The 12,519-nt window shown below is 38.7% G+C and overlaps 1 protein-coding gene and 1 long non-coding RNA gene across 6 annotated transcripts in view; one reads left to right on the forward strand and one right to left on the reverse strand.

The window, feature by feature from the left end:
• Positions 1–12,519, reverse strand: part of LOC111194772 (uncharacterized) — a 101,104-nt gene that overhangs the window by 87,959 nt on the left and 626 nt on the right. Inside the window, exon 2 of the long non-coding RNA XR_002651252.2 lies at positions 10,183–10,284. This is a non-coding gene — a long non-coding RNA (uncharacterized LOC111194772). The remainder of the gene's footprint in view (positions 1–10,182; positions 10,285–12,519) is intronic.
• skor1b (SKI family transcriptional corepressor 1b) lies at positions 839–9,378 on the forward strand. 5 transcript variants are annotated; one of them, XM_049483484.1, is made up of 9 exons: positions 839–1,154; positions 2,260–4,008; positions 4,994–5,084; positions 5,724–5,825; positions 5,976–6,050; positions 6,663–6,737; positions 6,859–6,933; positions 7,722–7,787; positions 8,098–9,378. In XM_049483484.1, exons 2-9 carry the CDS (start codon positions 2,272–2,274, stop codon positions 8,193–8,195), a joined length of 2,319 nt encoding a protein of 772 aa, XP_049339441.1. In that variant the 5' UTR covers positions 839–1,154; positions 2,260–2,271; the 3' UTR covers positions 8,196–9,378. The 5 variants fall into 5 exon arrangements, with proteins under 5 accessions (XP_049339441.1, XP_022535397.1, XP_022535400.1 ...); XM_022679676.2 differs by having other exon boundaries at positions 8,101–9,378; XM_022679679.2 differs by lacking the exon at positions 7,722–7,787.

Raw genomic sequence — 12,519 nt, forward strand, 5'->3', positions numbered from 1 at the left:
GTGCCCCCTGAAACAGTTTCAGTATTTATTTATTTATTTGTTATCTTTTTTAGCAAATAACCAAGTCGTGTTTTTTCCGTTATTTATGTTTATTTCGTTTGTAAGAGCCCCGTGTCCTTTCCCTGACTGTGAGCTCTTTCTGAACTTTAGATGACGAAGTTCAGCAGCTCAGAACTCGACACTGATACTCCTGTAGTGGGACACTGGACTCTGATCGCGCTATAAATACTGATCAATAATTCACACCCTGCAGAACTAAAACAACAAGCTCATATTTTGCTCACAAATTCACAGCTTTCACATTCTGAAGGATTTATTGACTATTTGTAGATTCCTACATTTGGTTATTAGTTACAGATTTAAAATGTTTTTTTTTTTTTACAAAAAACGTTGCTAAATAAAACTAAAATGACGTGTTAATTAAATAAATTGGATTAATACATTTTCCATTAATAAATTACTGTACGCAAAATAAATTATTTTTTAACTTACTCGAATATAATATCAATTATGTATCATGTGAAACAAAATAATCGTTTTTTTTATCTTACCATTTTTACTAAACGCTGCAATAATCGCCGAGCTATGTACACATTAAGCAAGTAACCTCAACACGCTGGTAAAGTAAAAACGCGCTGGTTTTCTTCTAATACCACATACACAAACACACGCACACACCCACGCTCAAGCACCTTAAAGTCCCTTTGGCGTGTTAAAAGATCACGTGGTGAACTTTAAACGTCCGCAGGCCTCTGTGGCATCGTCGTGTGCGTGTGTGTGGGTACGCGCGCGCTCTCGTGAATGTGTGTGTCTCATTGGTCCCGGAGGCGAATGGTTAATGTAAATGTGCTGGCGCTAAGTGGGAGTGCCCGGCCATTAGTGGAGCTGTCGCTCTCCGCCCGCCTTCAGAGCTCGTGCCGTGCTGGAGCAGCTCAGGATGCTCAGCCACGCGCTATACACATACTGAAACGCACACATAAACACACATTGGAGCTGGAGCTGGAGCTTCCACATGCTGCAGGACCTCACCGAGGACAACCAGGCAGCAACTAACGACCGGCTACAACAAACACGCATATTATCCGAGACAAGAAGAAGGTGGTGGGCGAGATCTCCTCAACTAAAACGCACTGCTGCTCTCTTCTTCAGCTAAGGTAAGACTGCTTCAGAGCAAGAATAAGTTTCCATAAATCGTTATCTTTATACAGGATCGAACAAGATTAATAAAATATCTATTATTATATATCGCTAAGCAGGTGCTTCTCTGCGTTCAGCGATTTGGCTGGCCTGGTTAGCCAGAGGAGGATTTGGGATTTCTTAGAAGAAATCGTTCCGATAGTCGTGGATTTAGCAGGTGTTTAATTGGCCCGGACCTATAGCGAGTTCCTCCACAAACGTCTTAATTATACTTTAGTGGATTTTGGTCCGAAGAGCTCCGAGACGCAAAGCTGAACCTTGATAATGACGCTGAAATCGGCTTACACGGTCTTACAGCTCGGCTAAGCTCTTTTGCGGGGCTCAGGGTAGTTTCCTTCTGCTGCTTGCTGTGTGAGACCCTGCGCTAACACAGTTGCACATTATTCTTCAAACTTCAGAAGCTTCATATTTGTCTACATTTTTTAATGTCAGAACTGCTGCTCTCAGAGCAGCCAGAAAGTTCAGGGAGGGCTGAAAGTTAACAGCGAACGGTTTAAAGAGCGAGAGAAAGAAGGAGCACAGACCCCGCGTGAACGAATCAAACTGGGTTAATTAATAGCAATTAGGATGATGATCTCGGTATAAAGATCCTCTTCCTCGTTTCGTCTTTGCATATGAATTAATAAAGCCTGGAGGAGGTCATGAGCTGCTGATTTCCATCGGCAAGAAGGAAGGAATCTTGTAAACAACTGAATTGTAATTTTAAAAATAGTTTTGTTGTATTATGTTAGATAGCATTTTAATGTCCATCAGTTGATGTGATGTAAAGCTTGTTTTATTGTAATTATTTATTTGTGTTTAGTTTTTGTTTTGTAATTGGCTGCATTGCGTTATAATTATAACAATGGATATTTGTGTAAAAAGAAATAATTAGAAACAAATTACACAGTAGTCAAAAACATCTAAATAAACATTGAAAAATATAGACCTAAATTATGTCGTAATATAACGTCATAAAATGTTTTAAACCATTAGATTCAGGTACTTAAATATATCGGACAACTAAAAAAAAGACTTGTTTTGTTTGTGACCCTTTCGTAACTGGTACGTGTTGTCCTCCAGCTGTTTCCAGGAATGGAATCTATCTCGAGCCAGCTTTCCACGGGCACAGATTCCACCTGTTCTCCAACCAGGAAGCAAGAGCTGCAGCCGTGCACCTCGCTAAAGCCCAACCAGGTGAGCGAGACCTCCCTGTACGGGATCCCCATCGTCTCGCTGGTCATCGACGGTCAGGAGCGCCTGTGCCTGGCCCAGATCTCCAACACGCTGCTGAAAAGCTACAGCTACAACGAGATACACAATCGGCGCGTGGCGCTGGGCATCACGTGCGTGCAGTGCACTCCCGTGCAGCTGGAGATCCTGCGGCGCGCGGGCGCCATGCCCATTTCGTCGCGCCGCTGCGGCATGATCACTAAACGCGAGGCCGAGCGATTGTGCAAGTCGTTCCTGGGTGAACATCGGCCGCCCAAACTCCCCGAGAACTTCGCTTTCGATGTGTCGCATGAGTGCGCATGGGGCAGCCGCGGCAGCTTCATCCCCGCGCGCTACAACAGCTCGCGCGCCAAGTGCATAAAGTGCTCCTTCTGCAGCATGTACTTCTCGCCCAACAAATTCATTTTCCACTCGCACCGCACGCCCGAGGCCAAGTACACGCAGCCTGACGCGGCCAACTTCAATTCGTGGCGCCGCCACCTCAAGCTGACTGACAAGGGATGTCCTGACGATGTCACACACGCGTGGGAGGACGTCAAGGCCATGTTTAATGGCGGCAGCCGCAAGAGAACGCTGCCCGTGGGAATCTCGGACAGCGCGCACCCGCCCCACAAAGTGCACGCACCGGGCAGCCGGGCGCATGTTGAGCCGCCTGAAGCGCCACACAAACCCCTGCGCTGCCCGAGTGAGGAGGACAGACCCGGGGTGGCCGTGACCACAGGAGTTCGCAGTTATCCAGTAATCCCAGTGCCCAGCAAAGGTTTTGGGATGCTGCAAAAGATCCCACCACCCCTTTTTCCACACCCATATGGCTTCCCAGCTTTCGGCCTATGTCAGAAGAAGGATGATGGCACCGTCCTGGCAGGAGAGCAGAGCAAAGCAGGCCTGTCTACTGCTGTCTTCTGGCCTGGCACAAAGGACAGTACCTACCCTTCATTTCCCATGTTCTGGCCCACCGTGCCACCATACCACCACCCGCAGCCCAAACCACCCTCTGACCCCCTCTGCATCAGACAGGTCGAGCTGGACCCACCTGAACCAAGTGAACGGCGGTCCAGCACCCCAAAGGATGCCTCACAAGATGGAGAGCGGTGCTCCAGCCGCAGTGAAGAAGACAAGTCCGGGGACGACAGCAGGTCAGTGGAAGGGATAGGAGCTGCCCAGAGGCGAATGAGCTATGTGTCAGCATTCCGGCCTGTGGTCAAGGATGCAGAGTCTATAGCCAAGCTGTATGGCAACAGGGGTCCATACCCTGGAACCAGGGCTGGCTACCTGTCACCTGACTTCCTCAGTGAGAGCTCCAGCTACAGGTCAGTGTCTCCGGACATGGACAGTGTGGATGATCCGGATGTTGATGTAGAGTCCAACAAAGTACAAGAGGATGATGAGTGCCTTCAGCTTTCTGTGGATGACCAGCACAGCCCTCCATGTCTGACAGCAATACACAGTGATGGGGTAAAGGGTCATGAAGAAGACACTGGCCACCTAGCCACTATGAGTGACCCACATACGACTGACTCAAGTGAGGCACGCTCTTGTGATGTGGAGAAGCAGAGCAAAGCACTGTTGGAAAGCAGTAAAGCCATGGTACGATTCCAGGTGAGTGTAAACTCAAGAAGCCAGAAATGTTCTTTGCACAATTCCATAAAATAACTACTTTTGGTTCCCTAAACAGCCATTCAATGTATGGTTCATTAAATAATTTGAATAAGTCAAATATAAATATAAAAATGTGAAGAACCTTTGTGAAGTTTAAGAATGCCCACATTGTAGGCTGTAGATCCTTCATGTTATGTGAAGATTTTTTAAATTTAAACTAAAGGTTCTTCATACTGACACTCAATAAAGCTTGACAAGGAAAACAAAAGGATCCTTGTATGGTATTATCTCCATGGCTTCACACAGTTGTTTACCAAATGTACACATAATTAAATGTGTATTTTTTTTATAATACAGCAACATTGTTTGATTTCAGTGTATGCTCAGTTTAGGCCTGGTTTAATGGCTTAATGGCACAGTCTGTTAATAACATATAGAGTGTTCTGTTGTAATACAGGACATGTTTAAATATATTTATCCCTTGAATGGTAAAGCATCTGTTCTAAAAAGTAGTTTATTATAAAAATTACCTTATTTTGCTCATTTACAAAATAAAAGATCAGCTGAAATTGAAATAAATGAGTGTTTATTGCAGTGCCCACCGTTTTCTTATAATAGCCCATTATGACTGTGTCCAGTCTGTTTGAGTAATTCTGTAAAGTGGGAGCAAATGTCTCCTGCAGCTCATCCTAAAGCAAGCTTATCGTTTGCACTGTTTGATATTTATTGTGATGGTAATGAAATAGATCTGGGAGGGCAGCGGAACACGAGGAGATCCGCAATTTCTTTTAGATTTTTAATCAGCTTAATTTTGTCCTGAGCGCTCGGGATTGTGAGTGTAATTGGGTCTAAACGGTGCGTATGCAGATTTGGCTTTATCATAGGTTTAATAAACCCGTTTAGCTTCGGCCGAGCACAGAGAGGGTCTGTGAGGGGCAGAGATATTGAGGATGATTGCTGAAAGACGCCCGCTTCGTTTTTACAGGTGTACTCACGCGAGAGGGACGAGCAGCAGATGAGCGGCGCGTGCTTTGGGTCAGCGGCCCCATATGAGCGCGAGCCACGGGAGGCCAAAGGTAGTGCTGAACTCACGACCACTCAGACAGATGCTGCTTTTTTCTTTTATTCATTTTTAAAAATTTTATACATTTAATATCCAAAGTTGTTTATGTATTTTCCGTTTGTCAACCCTGACCTTGTGTTTTCACACCGAAAAATAAATAAATAATAATTAAAAAAAAAAAAAAAAAAAAAAAAAAAAAAATATATATATATATATATATATATATATATATATATATATATATATATATATATATATATATATAATCTATTTTGAGGATAACAGCAAATAATTAATTAATTCAATCATAGTACAATTTATTTATACTGTTTGTATTTGAACGATTATTTTAACCACATAAAACAAAACAAATGCAAAATAAATAACAAAATCAAAAGAAAGGAAAATCAATTGAATTGAAAATCTACTATTTGTGAATAACTTTAAATCAAACACAATAAAACAAAACGAAAAAGGCTACTAAAATAAACCTATTGGAGATTCTAAATAATATAGCAATACACGTTTCTGGAACCTCATATTTTATTTATTTATTTATTTTTATTTTTTGCTTAGGAGAAATTGATGAGTGAATCCACTCCAACCACAAGTTTTTAAATATCTTTCTTTTTGTTCTACTGTTTGTGAGCAGTTAAGGAGGCGCATGAGGAGGAACCCTCGTCCACAGTGGAGGAGATGGAGCCGAGGACGCAGAGCGGAGTGTGTAAAACAGGCCCGAGGGAGGCCAGCGACGGTACGCAGCGCTACACTATGCCGTTCAGTCAAACGAACCAAAATGTAGACAGATATTACTAGGAGTGAGAGACATGTGAAAGAGAGCGTTCAAAAGAAAGGCAGGCGCAGAGTGTGTTCTGACTGCATGGTCTCTTTGGTGTGTATGCAGATATGGAGGCAGTGCGCATTGAACCAGGCCGAGGAGCGCTGATGATCGAAAAAAACATAGAACACATGGCGAAGGGTAAGACACCACATTAACATCGAATAGCTGACAATTAGAACAATTAGAACCTCGACAATATTAATTACAAGTAAAATAAAAAGCAAAGAAAATAATGAAAATAGCTAATAGCTGTCGCGTGCTTCTAATATTTCGTAATAATATTATATTATGAACATTATGAACATTAGTCGTTGGGGTAGACCCATTACCTTTTATAATAATTACAACAACAATGGTATTAAAATAATAATACTATTTTTAATTATCATCATTATTATACATTTAATTGTTGTTGTAATTATTATTATAATTATATTTTTTTTATTAGCTAAATTATAAGATGTAGCAGATTAATCGTTTAGCTCGCTGAAATTCCAGTTTCGTTTTTACGGGGAATACCATGCAAAACATTTAACTTTTAAATTAGTGCAGAAAATAAAAATTAAATAAAATTAAATCAAAACAATCCTATATTTTATAAATGGCAATTCAATCCAAAAGGAATGCATTCCAAGTGTTTAATATCTCTGCATTTTGGTTCATTTCTCTAACATAATCTACAAACACATTTTATACACCGTCTCGTGACCTTCTACATCATACATAAATGTTAATGCTTGTTTCCTACAGAAGAGCTGCAGAAACAGCTGGTGGAGCAGGTGGAGCTCAGAAAGAAGCTAGAGAGAGAGTTTCAGAGTCTGAAAGGTATTTAGTCTCAGCCTTGTTTCTACAATCACTAAAGATTTCTTTTTTTATTTACCTATTTACTAATGATCATTTTCACTGTCTTTAATTAATTCCTTGTATTCTGCTGATTGCCCTTTAGACAATTTCCAAGACCAAATGAAAAGAGAGCTCTCCTATCGAGAGGAAATGGTCCAGCAGCTGCAGATTGTGCGAGGTGAGCTCTCTTCATTTCTTTCCATTTCATAGAAACTGTGAGATTTGAGAAAATAATATTTGGTGGTATTCAAATATTTAAGTTTGTGTCTTGGTTTGCCATTTAATTAAAAGTTAGGGCAGTTGCTCATCCTCGAACTCAGCACTGATCCAAAAAATATATCTTCTGTAAATATTGTACTTAGATTTTGTACTTATATTTTTAAATATGTACAGAATGTAAGTGAAAAAGCACATACACAATACATGTCTAAATGTTTTTTTTTTTTTAAGTTATAATCAAAGCATTCAACATTCACCTTTTAGTTGTACCCATTGCTGACACAAATGTCAGAATAGGACTCAATGAAGGACTCTTTATAGATAGAAATTGCTCTTATGCCTAATGCAATGGGATAGATGGGTATAAACTCCTAGCACATCCAAATATATATTAGATATACAGATATACAAATGTAATATACATACACATAATATACATGTATAAGCCTAAACCTCTTCACATTATTCTTTAGTACTGTTATAGGTAAGTATAGTTAATATGGTGAATAGTATTAAGATTATTCACTATTTTTTTTTACTAATCATCAGTGTTTGGTTTTGTAGTCATGAAGGTGTTCTGCCTGAAATTCCAGGCTCTGAGCCATTTCCTTGGATTTTGTGGTGCATGTATAAATATCAGAAAATTACCTGAATGTTTGAATCTGAATAAGTGGATTTGGAGATGAGCAGATGAGGTAGGATAATTGGCCTTTCATATCTGAGTCATCCTTTGTCTCTCCTGCTCAGACACATTGTGCAGCGAGTTGGACCATGAAAGAAAGGCTCGTTATGCTATTCAACAGAAGTTAAAAGGTAATCAATGATTCCAGTAAAGGCAAACAGTAATGAAGGCCTAGGAGGCACTTGAATTAGACTGTAGTGTGTCCTCAGATATTAGAACCTCAGAGAGTAGATGTCAGATATTCATAAAATGTTGTTTTCTTCGACTAAAACTGCTTTGTTTGTGTGTCTGCTTCTGGTAGATTAAATCTCATTTTTTTGTCTCAAAGTAGACCTTATTCCTAGTTGTCCTGTCCTGTCACACACATCCACCCACCTACACATCGACTGCTTCTTTTCACAAGCTGTCTATTTTTAACCGATACACCCGCTTTTTTCCCAGAAGCTCACGACGCACTCCACCATTTCTCGTGCAAAATGCTGACCCCTCGTCATTGCTCCGGGACCTGCACCTTCAAGCCTCCTCTACTACCACCGTGATGCCTTTAGGTCCTCATTCATTTCAAGACTTCTCTGGACAGGGGCACTGCTTTACCAATAAGCAACAAAAAAGACATTCTCACACCAGTGCAAGATCTACAAATATAAACCTGGAATAAGCAAGAGTGTATGGTAGAATGCTAGCTCTCCAACTGTAATTAGAATTAAATGAAAAAAAAACATCTTATTGTATGTACTGTATAATTTATATAAAAAATCCAGCTCTTCATTAAAGAAATCTGACATGTTTCATTGAAACTATGACCATCGGTTTTGGAAAATGACTAAGATACTTGTATTAGGTGGCTTTGTGCAATGCATATATTATGTATTATAATTCATTTTCTGTGCTACTCTTTCTGTTGGTGAAATGTTAGGGCACTTGGTTGATTAAGTTAGACACTCCAGTAACGTATCACTGTATTGTACAATTTAATTTAACCCATGTCTCATCCATGAATGTTGTTTGTTCTCATCTGTTTCAACTGTGTAAATTATTGATGTAAAGCACTTTAAATAGGCAAAAAATACCAGAATGGCGGAAGTGTGTATTAAATGATCTCGTCTGAGAGGACTACACTATCATGACCTTTCTGGCAACAATGATCTACATGTTATTATTCACTGTGAGTTCAATTTTCCAATGGAGAGTACATGGCAGCAACCCTGTATTACAGGGTGCTCTTCATCATATCCCAATACACAAATACACAAATGAAACATTTGTAAGTACTCGGTGTATTATTCGAGAACAATGCTGCACAGATATTACAATTTTAATGCTAATTTGAATGCTGGGTCTCCTGTTTTGTGAATTGTCCTTCATCAGATTGCAGTCACCAGCACCTTTTTTCAGATAATGCTAATAAGCGTGTCATACTCTGTGGCCCAAATTTGCAGACCTCTCATGAGAAACGCTGCCTGTGGGCATGGTCAAATCAGGTCCACAATGGTCATATGACTGTTTGACAGTGTGAAAGCACTGAAGTGAATCAGAAGTGAATCCGCTACAGAATATCACACCACTGATGCTCATCATTCCTACTTGGAGGTAAGACGCACATGGTATATAAAGAGTATTAGAACTATGATACATGGATTGTACAAAAAAATCTGTCTCAGGTCTGTACCTTCTATCATGTACCCCAAGTCAGTGGTCTTGATCTTATTTATTAAAGGCCATTTCCCTGTTTAATGAAATATTGTATATTATTGATTCATTCATACCTTTACAAACCTCTGCAAACCTCCCATCATAGGTATGTTCTTCTACATCTTCTAATCTACACTCAGACAGTAGTAGACTTAGACTCCCTCAAGTCTACAGTTCATATGTCTTGCAAATTTAAACTAACGTTTTTAGGTTTCTTCTGCACATTTGATTCAGAGCATCCATTCATCATTTTATCTACTTTTTCATGATCAGAGCCTATACCCCAAATCACTGGGCACAAAACAGTAATAACCCCTGGGTAGTGCAGGGCACCACACACAAACATTCACGTACACATATACAATCACTGATTCAAAGCAGAATAAAAAAAGGGAATCAAAATAGATAACAAATTCTAACTAATTGGATCTGAGCTCTAAGAATGTATCTACTCTTTGACTGTGGTTTACCTCCACATTTTTAGTTCACTTGAACAATTAAATAAAAATAAAATTAAATAAAAAATAAATGACTACTTCAAGTCAGTCCTATAAACAAAGATTAAACATTTTATAAACCTTCCACTAGAGGGCGACTTGTAGGCTTTTGGTAGAAAACGCAGGACTTACAATTATTGGTCTAATTGCGCCATCTAATGGACATATTTTGCCCAGATACAGAAAATAACAGGAAAACCTAATTACACACTATTTGTTAGTATTTATCTACTGAGTAAGCCTGACAAATATCACTGAGGAGGAGAAACAAATATCTAAAGATCTCAGCCTAATATTAGCAAATAGTTTATACACAACAAATATATGTATGACCTACCTGTGATAATTTGTTCGTACATTCACCCACCCTCTTATCTGCTCTTCCTGGTTAAGGTTGCTGTGGGTGCAGGAAAAACTTGCAGGGTGCCTCTGATCTAATCTGTAATGAAACAGTGGTAATTGATTAGGCAAACACTGAACAATGAACAATGAAGTCAGTAAACTAAAGGCTAGGCAAAAATATATATAAATTCTAAAAATTCAATAAAAAATATATACATCCTAAAAATAAATACATTGTACATAGTCTTAGCAGCCATACATTCACCATAATAAATATAAAAATATCATGGCTGAAAGGCCTGTTGAATACAGCTGAACCAAATGACTGCTCCCACCACCAAGGACAGAAAGTCGACCCAGATAATGAGCCATATGAGATTACAAAGTCTGCTGTGATTAAATAAATGTGCTGACCCAGTTACATGTTTCGCTATACAGGTATACTAGTATTGTCTCCTCTCACGCTTAAGTCCACCAATACTGGTGTACTGGTGGGTATCGGAATGGATTTTTTCAGAAAGCAATTAAACATGTAGGATTTATGATTTATTCATCATTGTTGTCAAAACCCCTTTAAAATAGGCTAGCTTGCAGGTGTCAGCTGACTGCTTGCTGCTAGAAAACTACAACTGCCTTCTTGTTTTTGTTTTCTTTCCACACAAATCACATGAACAGTACCAGTAGGGAAGTTCCTCCTTGGAGGAAAAAACACTACTGCTTAGTTTGCTTTCGAAATTTTCATCATGCTTAATGAACTGGATCAAGTGTGTTAGAAGAGGGATAGAACTGAACTTTAAAGAGCAGCAGATCAGACAGACTAGCTAAAACCAATACTAGAGCTCATTGTCTTATATACAAATTTTGTTTTTTTTACCCTTTTCCAACAATTGTTGTAAAAAAGACTGAGATGTTCTCTTCACTTATTACACATACAGTCGAATGGCTGTGTGGGGGTTATTTAAAATTTCAATAGTAAAATTAATGCTTTTATATAAAGCATAATAAACTCACTACTATTTTAAAGTTTGTATCTATCTAATTTCCCAAATATGTTCTTGCTCTGCCTTTGCTATGAAAAACTAATTAGGAGATGACAGGACATGGGACAGCTAAATATCTCAGAATGCATTCTGCACCAAACTCAGTACGGTAATAGCTGAGGGGAAAACTCACAGCTGAAAAAAAGCTTAAAACATTTTTATTCTGTTTATGATTGTCAGAGGGATTGCCTTCTCAGAGGTGGAGCCACTTCCTTAATTTATAACACAGTATAGTTTTGCTTTGAGCCCTTTTCCCTTTTTCTTGAAACTGTGAACTTTGTTACTTGTAAATGTGTTATCCTTAACATTATGGCTCAGATAATCTTTTACTTACTTATCTATTTACAGTGGCATGCAAGAGTGGCATGTAACTTGCCCATATTTTATAGTCAAATGCTTTTTCAAAAAAGCAAATAAATTAACAAACAAATAAATTAAACAAACAAAGAAGTATAAAAAACATTGGATAAGCAAGTGTTTGCGACCAAACCACTACAAATAGACTGCAATGGTTATGTTTTGCTACATAACTAACACATAACCAATATCAAGTTATCAGCATTTTTTGTTGACACACACCCAATTCATAGAGAGAAAAAATGTAACAAATATTATCTTCTTAGGTTACACAGTTCTCACAAGAGGTTTCATGCATGCTCCACTAAAGTTAAAGAGGTGGTGCAGCATTCCAGGCTTTAAGTGGAAACTATTTAGACAGTAGGGGAGACTGGCTTGTATGGTTGTAACACTTTTTGTGATTTTTTTTTACAATAAATCAAAAAATTTACACTGGAATTGCCAATTTGGTGTACTACAAACTCTGATGTGTCAACTACTGACACAGTGTATTTTAGTGGTTTAATGAGATATGTACAGGTTGCAAAAACATATTTATATACAGTCACTCCACTGTTACAACTGTCCCAAATATTTAAAATAAAAAAGATCATTATTTATCATTCACGTTTTTGGGACTTAGGCCTAATGATTACTTTCACACTACATGACAAAAAGAGGGGAAGGCATCAAATTATAATGCAAGACAATTATTTAATGGGTAGAAGACAGGACAGCATACAAAATACATCTAATAGAAAAGTAAAAAAAAACATTAAAAACAAACACTTTAGGTGATATTCTCTAGGAGTTTCAAATATGGCTCCTTTTTTGTAAGTAAGAAGACTACACTTACTGAGGTTATTGTTAAACAACAAAACTAAGCAGGCTAATGTCCTCGCAGTGAAGTAACCGTTTTAATTGTAATTTAAATAATATAAAGTTGTGTCCCTTGT

This window comes from Astyanax mexicanus, chromosome 9 (genome assembly GCF_023375975.1).
Source record: "Astyanax mexicanus isolate ESR-SI-001 chromosome 9, AstMex3_surface, whole genome shotgun sequence".
NCBI classification, from domain to species: Eukaryota; Metazoa; Chordata; class Actinopteri; order Characiformes; family Acestrorhamphidae; genus Astyanax; species Astyanax mexicanus.